Raw genomic sequence first — 13,013 nt, forward strand, 5'->3', positions numbered from 1 at the left:
AAAAGCAGTGTTTATTTGCCCATTTTGTTTTATTTAAAGATTTAGAAAATCTTTGTGTGCGTGAACCTGAACAGTCCAGTTAAGATCTGTTCAATTCCCTGAGAGTGTATTAAATAAAACATCTCCCAAGGGCTGAATCCATAAGTGGGGACCGGAAAAAGCCTGCCACAATTTGGTTTCACCGTAATGGAATTAGGGAACACGCTACCACCACATTCACTTCCCATTCATACTACATTGTCAGTCATTTGTACATGTATTGTTTGTTGTTAAACTATTTCTGTCCATCTGAAAAGAAACAAGCAGAATGTGTCTCCCAAAGGAGTGTATAATGTTGACTGGGGTTAAGAATAATACTGATGAGAATGTGCCTGTCAATGCGTAGGTCTCCCGCAATGGCAGGGGGTCTCTTTGCGATAGAGCGAGACTTCTTCTTTGAGCTTGGCCTGTATGATCCTGGATTGCAGATATGGGGAGGAGAAAATTTCGAAATCTCATTTAAGGTAAGATTGTGTGACTGGAGGAGTTTGCTAAATAGGTGATATCATCAAATATTATTCTCATTGTAGATTTGGCAGTGTGGTGGCAAACTGCTCTTTGTTCCGTGCTCTCGTGTTGGTCACATATACAGACTTCACGGATGGCAAGGAAACCCCCCACCTGCACATGTTGGTTCCTCACCAACGTTGAAGGTAATAGAGCATACACTTTCAAAAGACTTGTATTGTGGACAACATTCTTGAGGTGGCTGACAGAACAAATGTTCCTTTTTCATTAATTTATTCATTTCAAACAAAACAAAAATTTTTTAGAATTATTGTACATACAAACCCCAAAACGAGTAAAGTTGGCATGTTGTATAAATGGTGAATAAAAACAAAACACATCCATCCATCCATCCATCTTCTTCCGCTTATCCGAGGTCGGGTCGCGGGGGCAGCAGCCTAAGCAGGGAAGCCCAGAATTCCCTCTCCCCATCCACTTTGTCCAGCTCTTCCCGGGGGATCCCGAGGCGTTCCCAGGCCAGCCGGGAGACATAGTCTTCCCAACGTGTCCTGGGTCTTCCCCGTGGCCTCCTGCCGGTTGGACGTGCCCTAAACACCTTTCGGGTGGCATCCTGACCAGATGCCCGAGCCACCTCATCTGGCTCCTCTCGATGTGGAGGAGCAGCGGCTTTACTTTGAGTTCATCCCGGATGGCAGAGCTTCTCACCCTATCTCTAAGGGAGAGCCCCGCCACCCGGCGGAGGAAACTCATTTTGGCCGCTTGTACCCGTGATCTTATCCTTTCAGTCATGACCCAAAGCTCATGACCATAAGGGTGAATGGGAACGTAGATCGACCGGTAAATTGAGAGCTTTGCCTTCCGGCTCAGCTCCTTCTTCACCACAACGGATCGGTACAACGTCCGCATTACTGAAGACGCCGCACCGATCTGCCTGTCGATCTCACGATCCACTCTTCCCCCATTTGTGAACAAGACTCCTAGGTACTTGAACTCCTCCACTTGGGACACGGTCTCCTCCCCAACCCGGAGATGGCATTCCACCCTTCTGGGGAGAACCGTGAACTCGGGACTTGGAGGCGCTGCGTCTCATTCCGGTCGCTTCACACTCGGCTGCAAACCGATCCAGTGAGAGCTGAAGACCCCGGCCAGATGAAGCCATCAGGACCACATCATCTGCAAAAAGCAGAGACCTAATTCCGCGGCCACCAAACCGGAACCCCTCCACCTTGACTGCGCCTAGAAATTCTGTCCATAAAAGTTATGAACAGAATCGGTGACAAAGGACAGCCTTGGCGGAGTCCAACCCTCACTGGAAATGTGTTTGACTTACTGCCGGCAATGCAGACCAACAAAACAAAACAAAATACAATGATTTGCAAAGCCTTTTCAACCTATATTCAATTGAATAGACTGCAAAGACCAGGTACTTAACATTCGAAATAAGAAACTTTATTTTATGCAAATATTGGCTCTTTTGGTATTTGATGCCTGCAACATGTTTCAGACAAGCTGGCACAGGTGGCAAAAAAACTGATAAAGTTGAGGAATGCTCATCAAACACTTATTTGGAACATCCCACAGGTGAACAGGCTAATTGGGAACATGTGGGTGCAGCTTCCATGTAATGCTCAGTCATTCACAAACAAGGATGGGGTGAGGGTCACCACTTTGTGAACAAACGCATGAGCAAATTGTCCAACAGTTTAAGAACAACCTTTCTCTACCACCTATTGCAAGGAATTTAGGGATTTCACCATGTAAGGTCTGTAATATCATCAGAAGGTTTAGAGAATTTGGAAAAATCACTGCACGATCACTTCAATCCCTCAGACGGTTCTGCATCATAAAGCTACATCAGTGTGTAAAGGATATCACCGCGTGAGCTCAGGAACACTTCAGAAAACCACTGTCAGTAACTACAGTTCGTGGCTACATGTGTAAGTGCAAGTTAAAACTCTACTATGCAAAGCCAAAGCCTTTTATCAACAACACCCAGAAACGCCGCCGGCTTCGCTGGGCCTGAGATCATCTAAGACAGTGGTCCCCAACCTTTTTGTATCAGCGGACCGGTCAACGCTTAATAATTTGTCCCGCGGCCCGGGTGGGGAGGGGGTGGGGGCGGAGGGGAATCCTTTTTTTTTTTTTTTTTCCTTTGTCATGAAAAAGGGACGGTTTTGTCATGAAAAGGGGATGTTTTTTGTGGTTGGTGCACTAATTGTAAGTGTATATTGTGTTTTTTATGTTGATTTAATCATTTTTTTTTAAATTTTTTTTAAATAAAAAATTCTTCTGCGGCCCGGTGGTTGGGGACCACTGATCTAAGATGGACTGATGCAAAGTGGAAAAGTGTTCTGTGGTCTGGCGAGTCCACATTTCAAATTGTTTTTGAAAACTTTGGACGTTGTGTCCTTTCGAACAAAGAGGAAAAGAGCCATTTGTACTTTTATAGGCGCAAAGTTCAAAAGCCAGCATCTGTGATGGTATGGGGGTGTTTTAGTGCCAAGGCATGGGTAACTTAAACATCTGTGAAGGCACCATTAATGCTGAAAGGTACATACAGGTTTTGGAGCAGCATATGTTGCCATCCAAACAACGTTATCATGGACGCCCCTGATTATTTCAGCAAGACGATGCCAAGCCACGTGTTACAACAGCGTGGCTTCATAGTCAAAGAGTGCGGGTACTAGACTGGCCTGCCTGTAGTTTAGACCTGTCTCGTATTAAAAATGTGTAGTTCATTATGAAGCCTAAAATACACAACGGAGACCCCAGGCTGTTGAACAACTCAAGCTGTACATCAAGCAAGAATGGGAAAGAATTCCACCTGAAAAGTTTCAAAAATTGCTCTGGTCAGTTCCCAAATGTTTACTGAGTGTTGTTAAAAGGAAAGGCCATGTATCACAGTGGTAAAAATGCCCCTATGCCAACCTTTTTGCAATGTGTTGCTGCCATTAAATTCTAAGTTTATGATAAATTGCAACAAAAAAAAAAAGGGTTCTGAGTTCGAACATTAAATATCTTGTCTTTGCACTCTATTCAATTAAATATAAGTTGAAAAGGATTTGCAAATCTTTGTATTCTCTTTTTTTTTTTTTACAATTTACACAACGTGCTAACTTCACTGGTTTAGTTTTTTGTAAATACACTGATATAAAAAAAAATTGCATCTCCAGTACAATATTATAATTTTAAAAAAGCAATACTGATATTAAAACTAAATTTAAAAAAGAACGAAACATGGTGTGTGTCCGAAAATTACACACACCATCACTCAGATATAATAATAATAATAATAATGATACCATCACGAAGATATAGTAATAATAATAATAATGATAATATATCTTCTTCAAAAATATTAGACAATGCACAAATGACCTTATATAATGATATTTGGTATACTTTTATAGGATGCATATCATACATAATCAAATCCAGGAATACTAACAATTATAAACCACTCATTTAATCAAATGTTGTTTGTATAAATTAAGATATTTTGTTTTTCTGCTCCTTGTTTTACCTATCTGAATTTTGGGGGTGAAGAATTGAATTATGTTTTGCTTTGTTTGATATCCTCATCTAATTGAGTCCACAGTCATCCTACAAACTGATAGGCACATACATTTAGTAGTTGTGTTAATACAATGACGCTTTAAAATTAATTTTGCTCCTCAAATTCTATTTTCCGTTTCCTTCTTTGAACATTTTTTTTAATTTCACCAGATCCATACATTCGTTTTATTTGTGACTTTATAAAAAATACATTGTATATTATTCTTAGTGTTTTATGTAATGTACAAACATTTTTTAAGGTGCTTTTTTTATCATATGTGTCCCCAAACTTCCACATAGTAGTTAAGAAATGGCAATAATAGAGTACAATAAAGAGCATGCAATGCTTTAAAGTTCAGGATGTGTATTGCTTTACCTAAAATTCCGAGGTCTTCTACAATTTTCAGCGTTTCTAAAATATGTACAGTATTTAGGTCATGTCCACACTAAGGATGTAACAATATGCAATATGAACATTTCTTACCACAGTTATCATTATTATCGCTGTAGTTTTGAATGTGGTCAAAAAGTGCTTATACACACACTAAAATCTTTTGACCAAGTTATTTTTTTTTTAATAAACACTGTACACTCTTCAAAAACCGATTATTTTGAGTCAATGTTGTGTTTTAGTCTTAGTATTTTATCTGTTTCAGTGTTTTAGTTTTCAATATTGGTTTTGTACTGTTTTGTACATTAAGATTTATTTAAATGAAAAGTGCATAACATATAAAATCTATTATTTGTATTTATTATTTCTGGCAGGTGTTGTCGTTCTACTCCGTTCAGCGGTCCACCATACAGACACCTTTTGTCTACAGTTGTGATCAAAATTATTCAACCCCCACACAATTTTGGTGTTTTAGCAAGTTGGACATTTATTGCGTATTTTGTTTATAGTCATATCAAATAAAGATGTGTCAAATAAACAAATGCAACTTAAATTGTAACACTGTATTTTACAACATACCAAAAAGGACAATTTTCTTAATATCTTATTGACAAAAATGATTCATCCCCCTAGTTACATGCATCTTTAGTACTTAGTAGAACACCCTTTGGCAGTAATGACATCCTTCAAACGTGATACATAACCGGACACAAGCTTCTTGCAACCATCTACAGGTATTTTAGCCCATTCCTCTTGGGCAAAGGCCTCCAGTTCATTCATATTCTTGGGCTTGCGTGCTGCAACTGCCTTCTTCAAGTCCCACCACAGGTTTTCTGTAGGATTTAGGTCTGGGGACTGTGAAGGCCACTCCAGAGTCTTCCAGCCCTTCTTCTGCAACCACTCTGATGTTGATTTTGAGGTATGCTTTGGATCGTTGTCCTGTTGGAAGGTCCAACGTCTCAGCTTCGTCACTGACTTCATGACATTTGCAGCTAATATATCCTGCTAGGAAATAGAATTCATAATGCCTTGAACGCGCTGGAGATTCCCGGTACCTGAGGCAGAGAAACAGCCCCAGAGCATGATTGACCCCCCACCATGCTTAATAGTAGGCAAGGTGTTCTTCTCTTTGTAAGCGTCATTTTTTCTCCTCCAGACATAACGTTGATTCATAGGCCCAAAGATTTCCAGTTTTGTCTCATCACTCCATAGAACAGTTTCCCAAAACCTTTGGGGTTTGTCCAGATGATTTTTGGCATACTGGGGTCTATTTTTCTTGTGCCTGGTAGTCAGAAGTGGGGTGCGCCTGGGAATTCTGGCATGGAGGCCTTCATCTCGTAGTGCACACCTTATTGTCTGGGACGAAAGCTGCGTTCCCCCCTCTGCAATGTCCTGTTGTAGTTCCTCAGCTGTTACCCGGGGGGTTTTCAACACTGTACGCACACAGCATCCTCTTTCTACCACGCCCAGGTAGTGTTTCCACTGTGCCTTTAGCTTTAAACTTACGAATTATGCTCCCAACTGTGTCTCTTGGAATGTGTAATGTCTTGGCTATTTTCTTATATCCATATCCTTTCTTATGAAGAGAAATTACCTCCTCTCTTGACTTCTTTGACCACTCCCTGGACTTCACCATGTTGCAAATACACCATTGACCATCTACAAGAAGCTGAGCGTCAGTCTTTTTCAATCAGTTTAACTGTTGCTCGTCATGGTTCTAATCACATCTACAGGTGTTTTCAACACCTGATTGAAAAGACCTTATTCAAATTTTGTTCTTAAGAGTTATGATCTTCAACGGGTTGAATAATTTTGTCAATGAGATATTAAGAAAAATTTCCTTTTTTGGTATTTTGTAAAATACAGTGTTACAATTTAAGTCGCATTTGTCTATTTGACACTTTTTTTTTTGATATGACTATAAAAAAAATACGGAATAAATGTCCAACTTGCTAAAACACCAAAATTGTGTGGGGGTTGAAAAATTTTGATCACAACTGTAAATTTTCCTTGCTAACAGCTAACTCTACCAACTATAAATCCGCTATAGGTCTACCAACCTTGGTTGGTAGAGTGGCCATGCCAGCAACTTGGGGGTTGCAGGTTCAATCCCCGCTTCGGCCATCCTTGTCACTGCCGTTGTGTCTTTGGGCAAAACACTTTACCCACCTGCTCCCAGTGCCCACCCACACTGGTTTAAATATGTAACTTAGATATTGGGTTTCACAATGTAAAGCGCTTTGAGTCACTAGAGAAAAGTGCTATATAAATATAATTCACTTCACTTGATTATTCACGCTAAAAGAGCACAGCTTGTAGGTTCAATGTGCACAATTGAATAGCTTAGTTGCATGTACTTTCTGAATGGGGAAAGACTTCAATGTCTTATTTTCAAGGAATTTTATTTTTGTCATATCACATTTGCAAATGTACAGTACCAAATTTGGACTCAAGTTGTTTTCTGTAAAACTGTAATCATCCATCCATCCATCCATTTTCTACCGGTTATTCCCGTTTGGGGTCGCTGGGTGCGCTGGGGCCTATTTTAGCTATAATCGGGCGGAAGGCAAGTTGCACCCTGAACAAGTCGCCACCTCATCGCAGGTCGTGCTCTATAAAATCTATTTTGTGTTGATATTTTAGGGAACTGGAACATATTCATTTGATTTACTTTATTTCTTGTGGGGAAAAGTGCTTCCATTTTTGTAGGATTCAGTCTTCATCTGACTTTTCGGAACGGATTACTAACAAAAGCCAAGATAAAACGTTTTTTTCGGGGGAGAAAAATGTAGTTTCAAAAAAATATATATGTCCACATTCACTAGTTTTAATTTTAATTTTGTCCAATCAGAAGCCTAAAAAATAACTTACTGCTGCCTTGTTTTTGTTTTTTTATTAAAGTAAGCTAGTAAATGAAGAAAATGCTACATACTGAAATATTACAGGTCTTTTTTATTACTTGAACATGCAAAAGTTCCAAATCATATCTGATTGATGATATTTTAGTGCCCTAAATTTTCCTTATCATTGACAGTGTCTTATTTTTTTTAATATGGTATTATTTTCACAAAATCACTGTTTTCATAATTGTATACATTATATTCCCCTATAATCTCATTGTATTTCTTTCTTTTGTAATGTATTCACAAAATATTCTAAATTACCGTATTTCAAGGAAATACGGTAATTTACATTTATTTGTTTGTATTGTCACACAAACAAATAAATAAAAAATAAATAAACTCTATTTATTTTTAACCAAAATAAATAAAGAATCCCGGTTTAACCCACTAACCAGGTGTAACAATGCTATGGTTAAAAAATTAAACTTTTTGAAACTAAAAAATTTAGTTTCAAAAAGATATATGTCCACATTCACTAGTTTTAATTTTAATTTTGTCCAATCAGAAGCCTAAAAAATAACTTACTGCTGCCTTGTTTTTGGTTTTTTATTAAAGTAATCTAATAATCCATAAAGTTGCTGAAATGCAAGATAGAATTTGCTGTCAGTTTTTACATGGCATCAAAACATACCTTGCTTAACTGCACACCCACCTGATATGCTAATTGATTGTATTGATCTATATCAGGCGTGTCAAACTCAAATACAGAGTGGGACAACATTTAAAACTGAACAAAGCCGCGGGGCAAGGTTGAACAAATTAACCTTTTAATAGGGACCCAAACAAGTTTTGAATTGAACATTGAACAAGCAACGCTTATATACAGTAACTTTATAGTGACATGCAAAATTTAGTTTCAAATAATAGATTGTAGCTGAGATAGGCGCCAGCGCCCCCCGCGCCCCCAGAAGGGAATAAGCGGTAGGAAATGGATGGATGGAACAATAATTAAAAAATATCAATAGCATATCAAATAAAATTTTAATACAAATTTAATGCCTCTTTTCTATTTGCAGCCTTCTGAGGTAAATATCAAAATATATTGTACCGCCCGGAAAGAGTTAGTGCTGCAAGGGGTTCTGGGTATTTGTTCTGTTATGTTACAGTGCAGATGCTCTCCCGAAATGTGTTTGCCATTCTTGTTTAGTGTGAGTTCACAGTGCGGCGCATATTTGTAACAGTGTTAAAGTTGTTTATACGGCCACCCTCAGTGTGACCTGTATGGCTGTTGACCAAGTATGCCTTGCATTCACTTATGTGTGTGTAATGGCCGCATATATTATGCGAGTGGGCCTGCACGCTGTTTGTATGGAGGAAATGCGGACATGACGACAGGTTGTAGAGAATGCTAAAGGCAGTGCCTTTAAGGGAAGCCCTCAACATTGTTGTCCGGGTAGAAATTGGCAGGAGATTTTCGGGAGGATTGGCAAATGTGAGAAATTGCGGTGTTACAGCGGCACCGCTGCTGTGTAATAACGGCGGGCCAGCTATAATGTTAATTTGATATTGCCTCAAGGGCCAAATTAATTTACACGGCGGGCCAAATTTGGCCCGTGCGCCAGAGTTTGACACCCATGATCTTTATTGTGGAACAGGGGTTAGTGCGTGTGCCTCACAATACGATGGTCCGGGGTTTGATCCCTGAGCTCGGGGTCTTTTTGTGTGGAGTTTGCATGTTCTCCTGTGACTGGGTGGGTTTCCCTTCGGGTACTCCAGCTTTCTCCCACCTCCAAAGACATGCACCTGGGGATGGGTTGATTGGCAACACTAAATGGTCCCTAGTGTGTGAATGTGAGCGTGAATGTTGTCTGTCTATCTGTGTTGGCCCTGTGATAAGGTGGTGACCTGTCCGGGGTGTACCCCGCCTTCCGCCGTGGGGCGGCATAGCTCGGTTGGTAGAGTGGCTGTGCCAGCAACTTGAGGGTTGCAGGTTCGATTCCCGCTTGTGCCATCCTAGTTACTGCCGTTGTGTCCTTGGGCAAGACACTTTACCCACCTGTTCCCAGTGCCACCCACACTGGTTTAAATGTAACTTAGATATTGGGTTTCACTATGTAAAGCGCTTTGAGTCACTTGAGAAAAAGCGCTATATAAATATAATTCACAATTCACTTCACTTCCGCCCGAATGCAGCTAGGATAGGCTCCAGCACCAGCCGCGACCCCAAAAGGGTCAAGCGGTAAAAAATGTATGGATGGATGGAGCTGAAATTCATAGTTGACACACAATCGAGGCCACGTTAATTAATCCTATATGCAAGTGTTGTGTGTCAATTAAGCAAAATGAAGTAAGTAAAATGATGTTACTTGCACAATATTTTCTTCAAGCACTTGTTGCAGGTGTCTGATGGGTTTGAGCATTTTGGTGTAAATAACATAATAACCAAATTATTTCAGGGTGTTACATATATATATTTTCTAGTCTAGTTATGTCAACCCCATCTTTTAAAGTCAAAAATGTAATTAAGGTTTACATTTGATTTACAGTGGCAGAGGGGTTAGTGCATGTGCCTCACAATACGAAGGTCCTGAGTAGTCCTGGGTTCAATCCCGGGCTCGGGATCTTTCTGTGTGGAGTTTGCATGTTCTCCCCGTGACTGCGTGGGTTCCCTCCGGGTACTCCGGCTTCCTCCCACTTCCAAAGACATGCACCTGGGGATAGGTTGATTGGCAACACTAAATGGTCCCTAGTGTGTGAATGTGAGTGTGAATGTTGTCTGTCTATCTGTGTTGGCCCTGTGATGAGGTGGCGACTTGTCCAGGGTGTACGCCGCCTTCCACCCGATTGTAGCTGAGATCGGCTCCGGCGCCCCCCGCGACCCCGAAGGGAATAAGCGGTAGAAAATGGATGGATGAATGGATTTGATTTACAAATCTGGTTTCAGCCAAATTAATGCAATATTTTGTTTTTAGTGCACGTAAACCAGGGGTCGTCAACCCGTGGCTCCGTAGCCGCATGCGGCTCTTTGGCCACTCTGATTTGGCTCAGCTGCATAATCGCCGACCACCCCTGATTGTTTCAGGGGGTTTCCGGATTTTGGTGCCTCTCCCAGACATCACTCGGGGTTAACATTCTCCGGTTTTCGCTCGGACTACAATATTGAGGGCATGCCGTGATGGCTTTACTTTTAACGTCCTCTACAACATGTCATTACGCAAGCCTTTACGCCATGATATCTGCGTGCCAGCCGGACGCATGCATTTTGCTACTTGTATTGTCACACAAATGAGATTGCAAGGCATACTTGTTGATACAAGTTACACTGAAGGTTGAAGGTTTAACACTCTTACTAATATATGCCACACTTGTGAACCCACACCAAAACAAGAATGCCAAACACATTTCGGGAGAACATCGGCTCTGTAACACATTATAAACGCAACATAACAATTACCCAGAATGCCATGCATCCATGACTCTTGGCTATATTATACACCCCGCTAGCACCAAACCCCCGCCCTTCCTCTGTGCGTCGGTTGAGGTTAGCGGGGTTAGGGGCGCGTGCATAATATAGCCAAGAGTCATGGATGCATGGCATTCTGGGTAATTGTTATGTTGCGTTTATAATGTGTTACAAGCCGATGTTCTTCAGAAATGTGTTTGTTATTCTTGTTTGGTTAAGGTTCACAGGGTGGCGCATATTAGTAAGAGTGTTAAAGTTGTTTATATCACAACCTTCAGTGTAAACTGTATGGCTGTTGAACAACTATTCCTACAGTCGTGTACGTGTATCTGCGGAAGCCACATACAACTGGATACTGGGCTGGCAAGCTGTTGTACATATTGTAGGAGGCGTCAAAGGCAACGTTACAGAGCCGATGTTCTTCAGAAATGTGTTTGTTATTCTTGTTTGGTTAGGGTTCACAGGGTGGCGCATGTTAGTAAGAGTGTTAAAGTTGTTTATATCACAACCTTCAGTGTAAACTGTATGGGTGTTGAACAACTATGCCTTGCAGTGGTATACGTGTATCCGCGGAAGCCACATACAACAGGATACTGGGCTGGCAAGCTGTTGTACATGTTGTAGGAGGCGTCAAAGGCAATGGCTTCACAGTACGCCCTTATTATTGATATCTGGGTGACCATCAGCAGATATTCGCAAGAATGGTTGCGACTCCCATTGTTTTCTTTAATTTGTGAAATGAGTCGAAATGGCTCTTTGAGTGGAAAAGGTTGCCGACCCCTGATGTAAACAAACCAAATGTGAGTGTATAATGCCGCCGACATTTGGTTTGGGATGAGCTAGCAGCCCTTTTAGGAGTCATGTGCATAGCGGGCCAAAATTTGATGCTACGACCCTGCTTCATAGTACAGAGTTGCAGTAAACATCCCAAGTCTTGTTCTTTAAAATGTTCCTGTTTTCATCAATTTTCTTGAACCAAATATTAATTGTGTACGTATGTGTGCAGAATTATGTTCGTGTGGTGGAGGTATGGTGGGATGAATATAGGGACTACTTCTACGCCAGCCGCCCTGAAACACTAACCCTTGCCTATGGAGACATCAGCCAGCTGAAACGCTTCAGGTATTAAAGCTATCATAACACACATAAAAAAAAGTTCTTGATTGTTTCTTGGAGTACTTACTGTATTTACATATGTCTCAATTTAATATTTTTTTAGTAGTCATAAGAATAAAGCCTTTAAGATGTGTTCTAGTAAAGATAAATCTATCGTATTTTATGGGCTACATAGCACACCGGTATATTGAACTAGAAGATAGTATACATTGCAAAATGAGTTGTTTACACAGAAAAATTCTGTAAATGTTATAACAAACCCTGTTTCCATATGAGTTGGAAAATTGTGTTAGATGTAAATATAAACGGAATACAATGATTCGCAAATCCTTTTCAACCCATATTCAATTGAATGCACTACAAAGACAAGATATTTGATGTTCAAACTCATAAACTTTTTTTTTTTTTTGCAAAGAATAATTAACTTAGAATTTCATGGCTGCAACACGTGCCAAAGTAGTTGGGAAAAGGCATGTTCACCACTGTGTTACATCACCTTTTCTTTTAACAACACTCAAACGTTTGGGAACTGAGAAAACTAATTGTTGAAGCTTCGAAAGTGGAATTCTTTCCCATTCTTGTTTTATGTACAGCTTCAGTCGTTCAACAGTCCGAGGTCTCCGCTGTCGTATTTTACGCTTCATAATACGCCACACATTTTCAATGGGAGACAGGTCTGGACTGCAGGCGGGCCAGGAAAGTACCCGCACTCTTTTTTTACAAAGCCACGCTGTTGTAACACGTGCTGAATGTGGCTCAGCATTGTCTTGCTGAAATAAGCAGGGGCGTCCATGAAAAAGACGGCGCTTAGATGGCAGCATATGTTGTTCCAAAACCTGTATGTGCCTTTCAGCATTAATGGTGCCTTCACAGTTGTGTAGGTTACCCATGCCTTGGGCACTAATGCACACACATACCATCGCAGATGCTGGCTTTTGAACTTTGCGTCGATAACAGTCTGGATGGTTCGCTTCCCCTTTGTTTCGGATGACACGATGTCGAATATTTCCAAAAACAATTTGAAATGTGGACTCGTCAGACAACAGAACACTTTTCAACTTTGCATCAGTCCATCTTAGATGATCTCAGGCCCAGAGAAGCCGGCAGCGTTTCTGGATGTTGTTGATAAATGGCTTTC

General features: G+C 40.7%; 1 protein-coding gene across 3 annotated transcripts in view; it reads left to right on the plus strand.

Annotated features, from left to right (window-relative positions):
- galnt7 (UDP-N-acetyl-alpha-D-galactosamine: polypeptide N-acetylgalactosaminyltransferase 7) overlaps positions 1–13,013 on the plus strand; it is a 77,693-nt gene that overhangs the window by 46,492 nt on the left and 18,188 nt on the right. For all 3 annotated transcript variants that reach the window (XM_061880887.1, XM_061880886.1, XM_061880885.1), the window contains 3 exons: positions 386–503; positions 570–692; positions 11,766–11,881. In XM_061880887.1, the coding sequence (XP_061736871.1) occupies positions 386–503; positions 570–692; positions 11,766–11,881 (357 nt within the window). The remainder of the gene's footprint in view (positions 1–385; positions 504–569; positions 693–11,765; positions 11,882–13,013) is intronic.

The sequence above is a fragment of the Nerophis ophidion genome, linkage group LG20 (genome assembly GCF_033978795.1).
Source record: "Nerophis ophidion isolate RoL-2023_Sa linkage group LG20, RoL_Noph_v1.0, whole genome shotgun sequence".
Classification (NCBI taxonomy): Eukaryota; Metazoa; Chordata; class Actinopteri; order Syngnathiformes; family Syngnathidae; genus Nerophis; species Nerophis ophidion.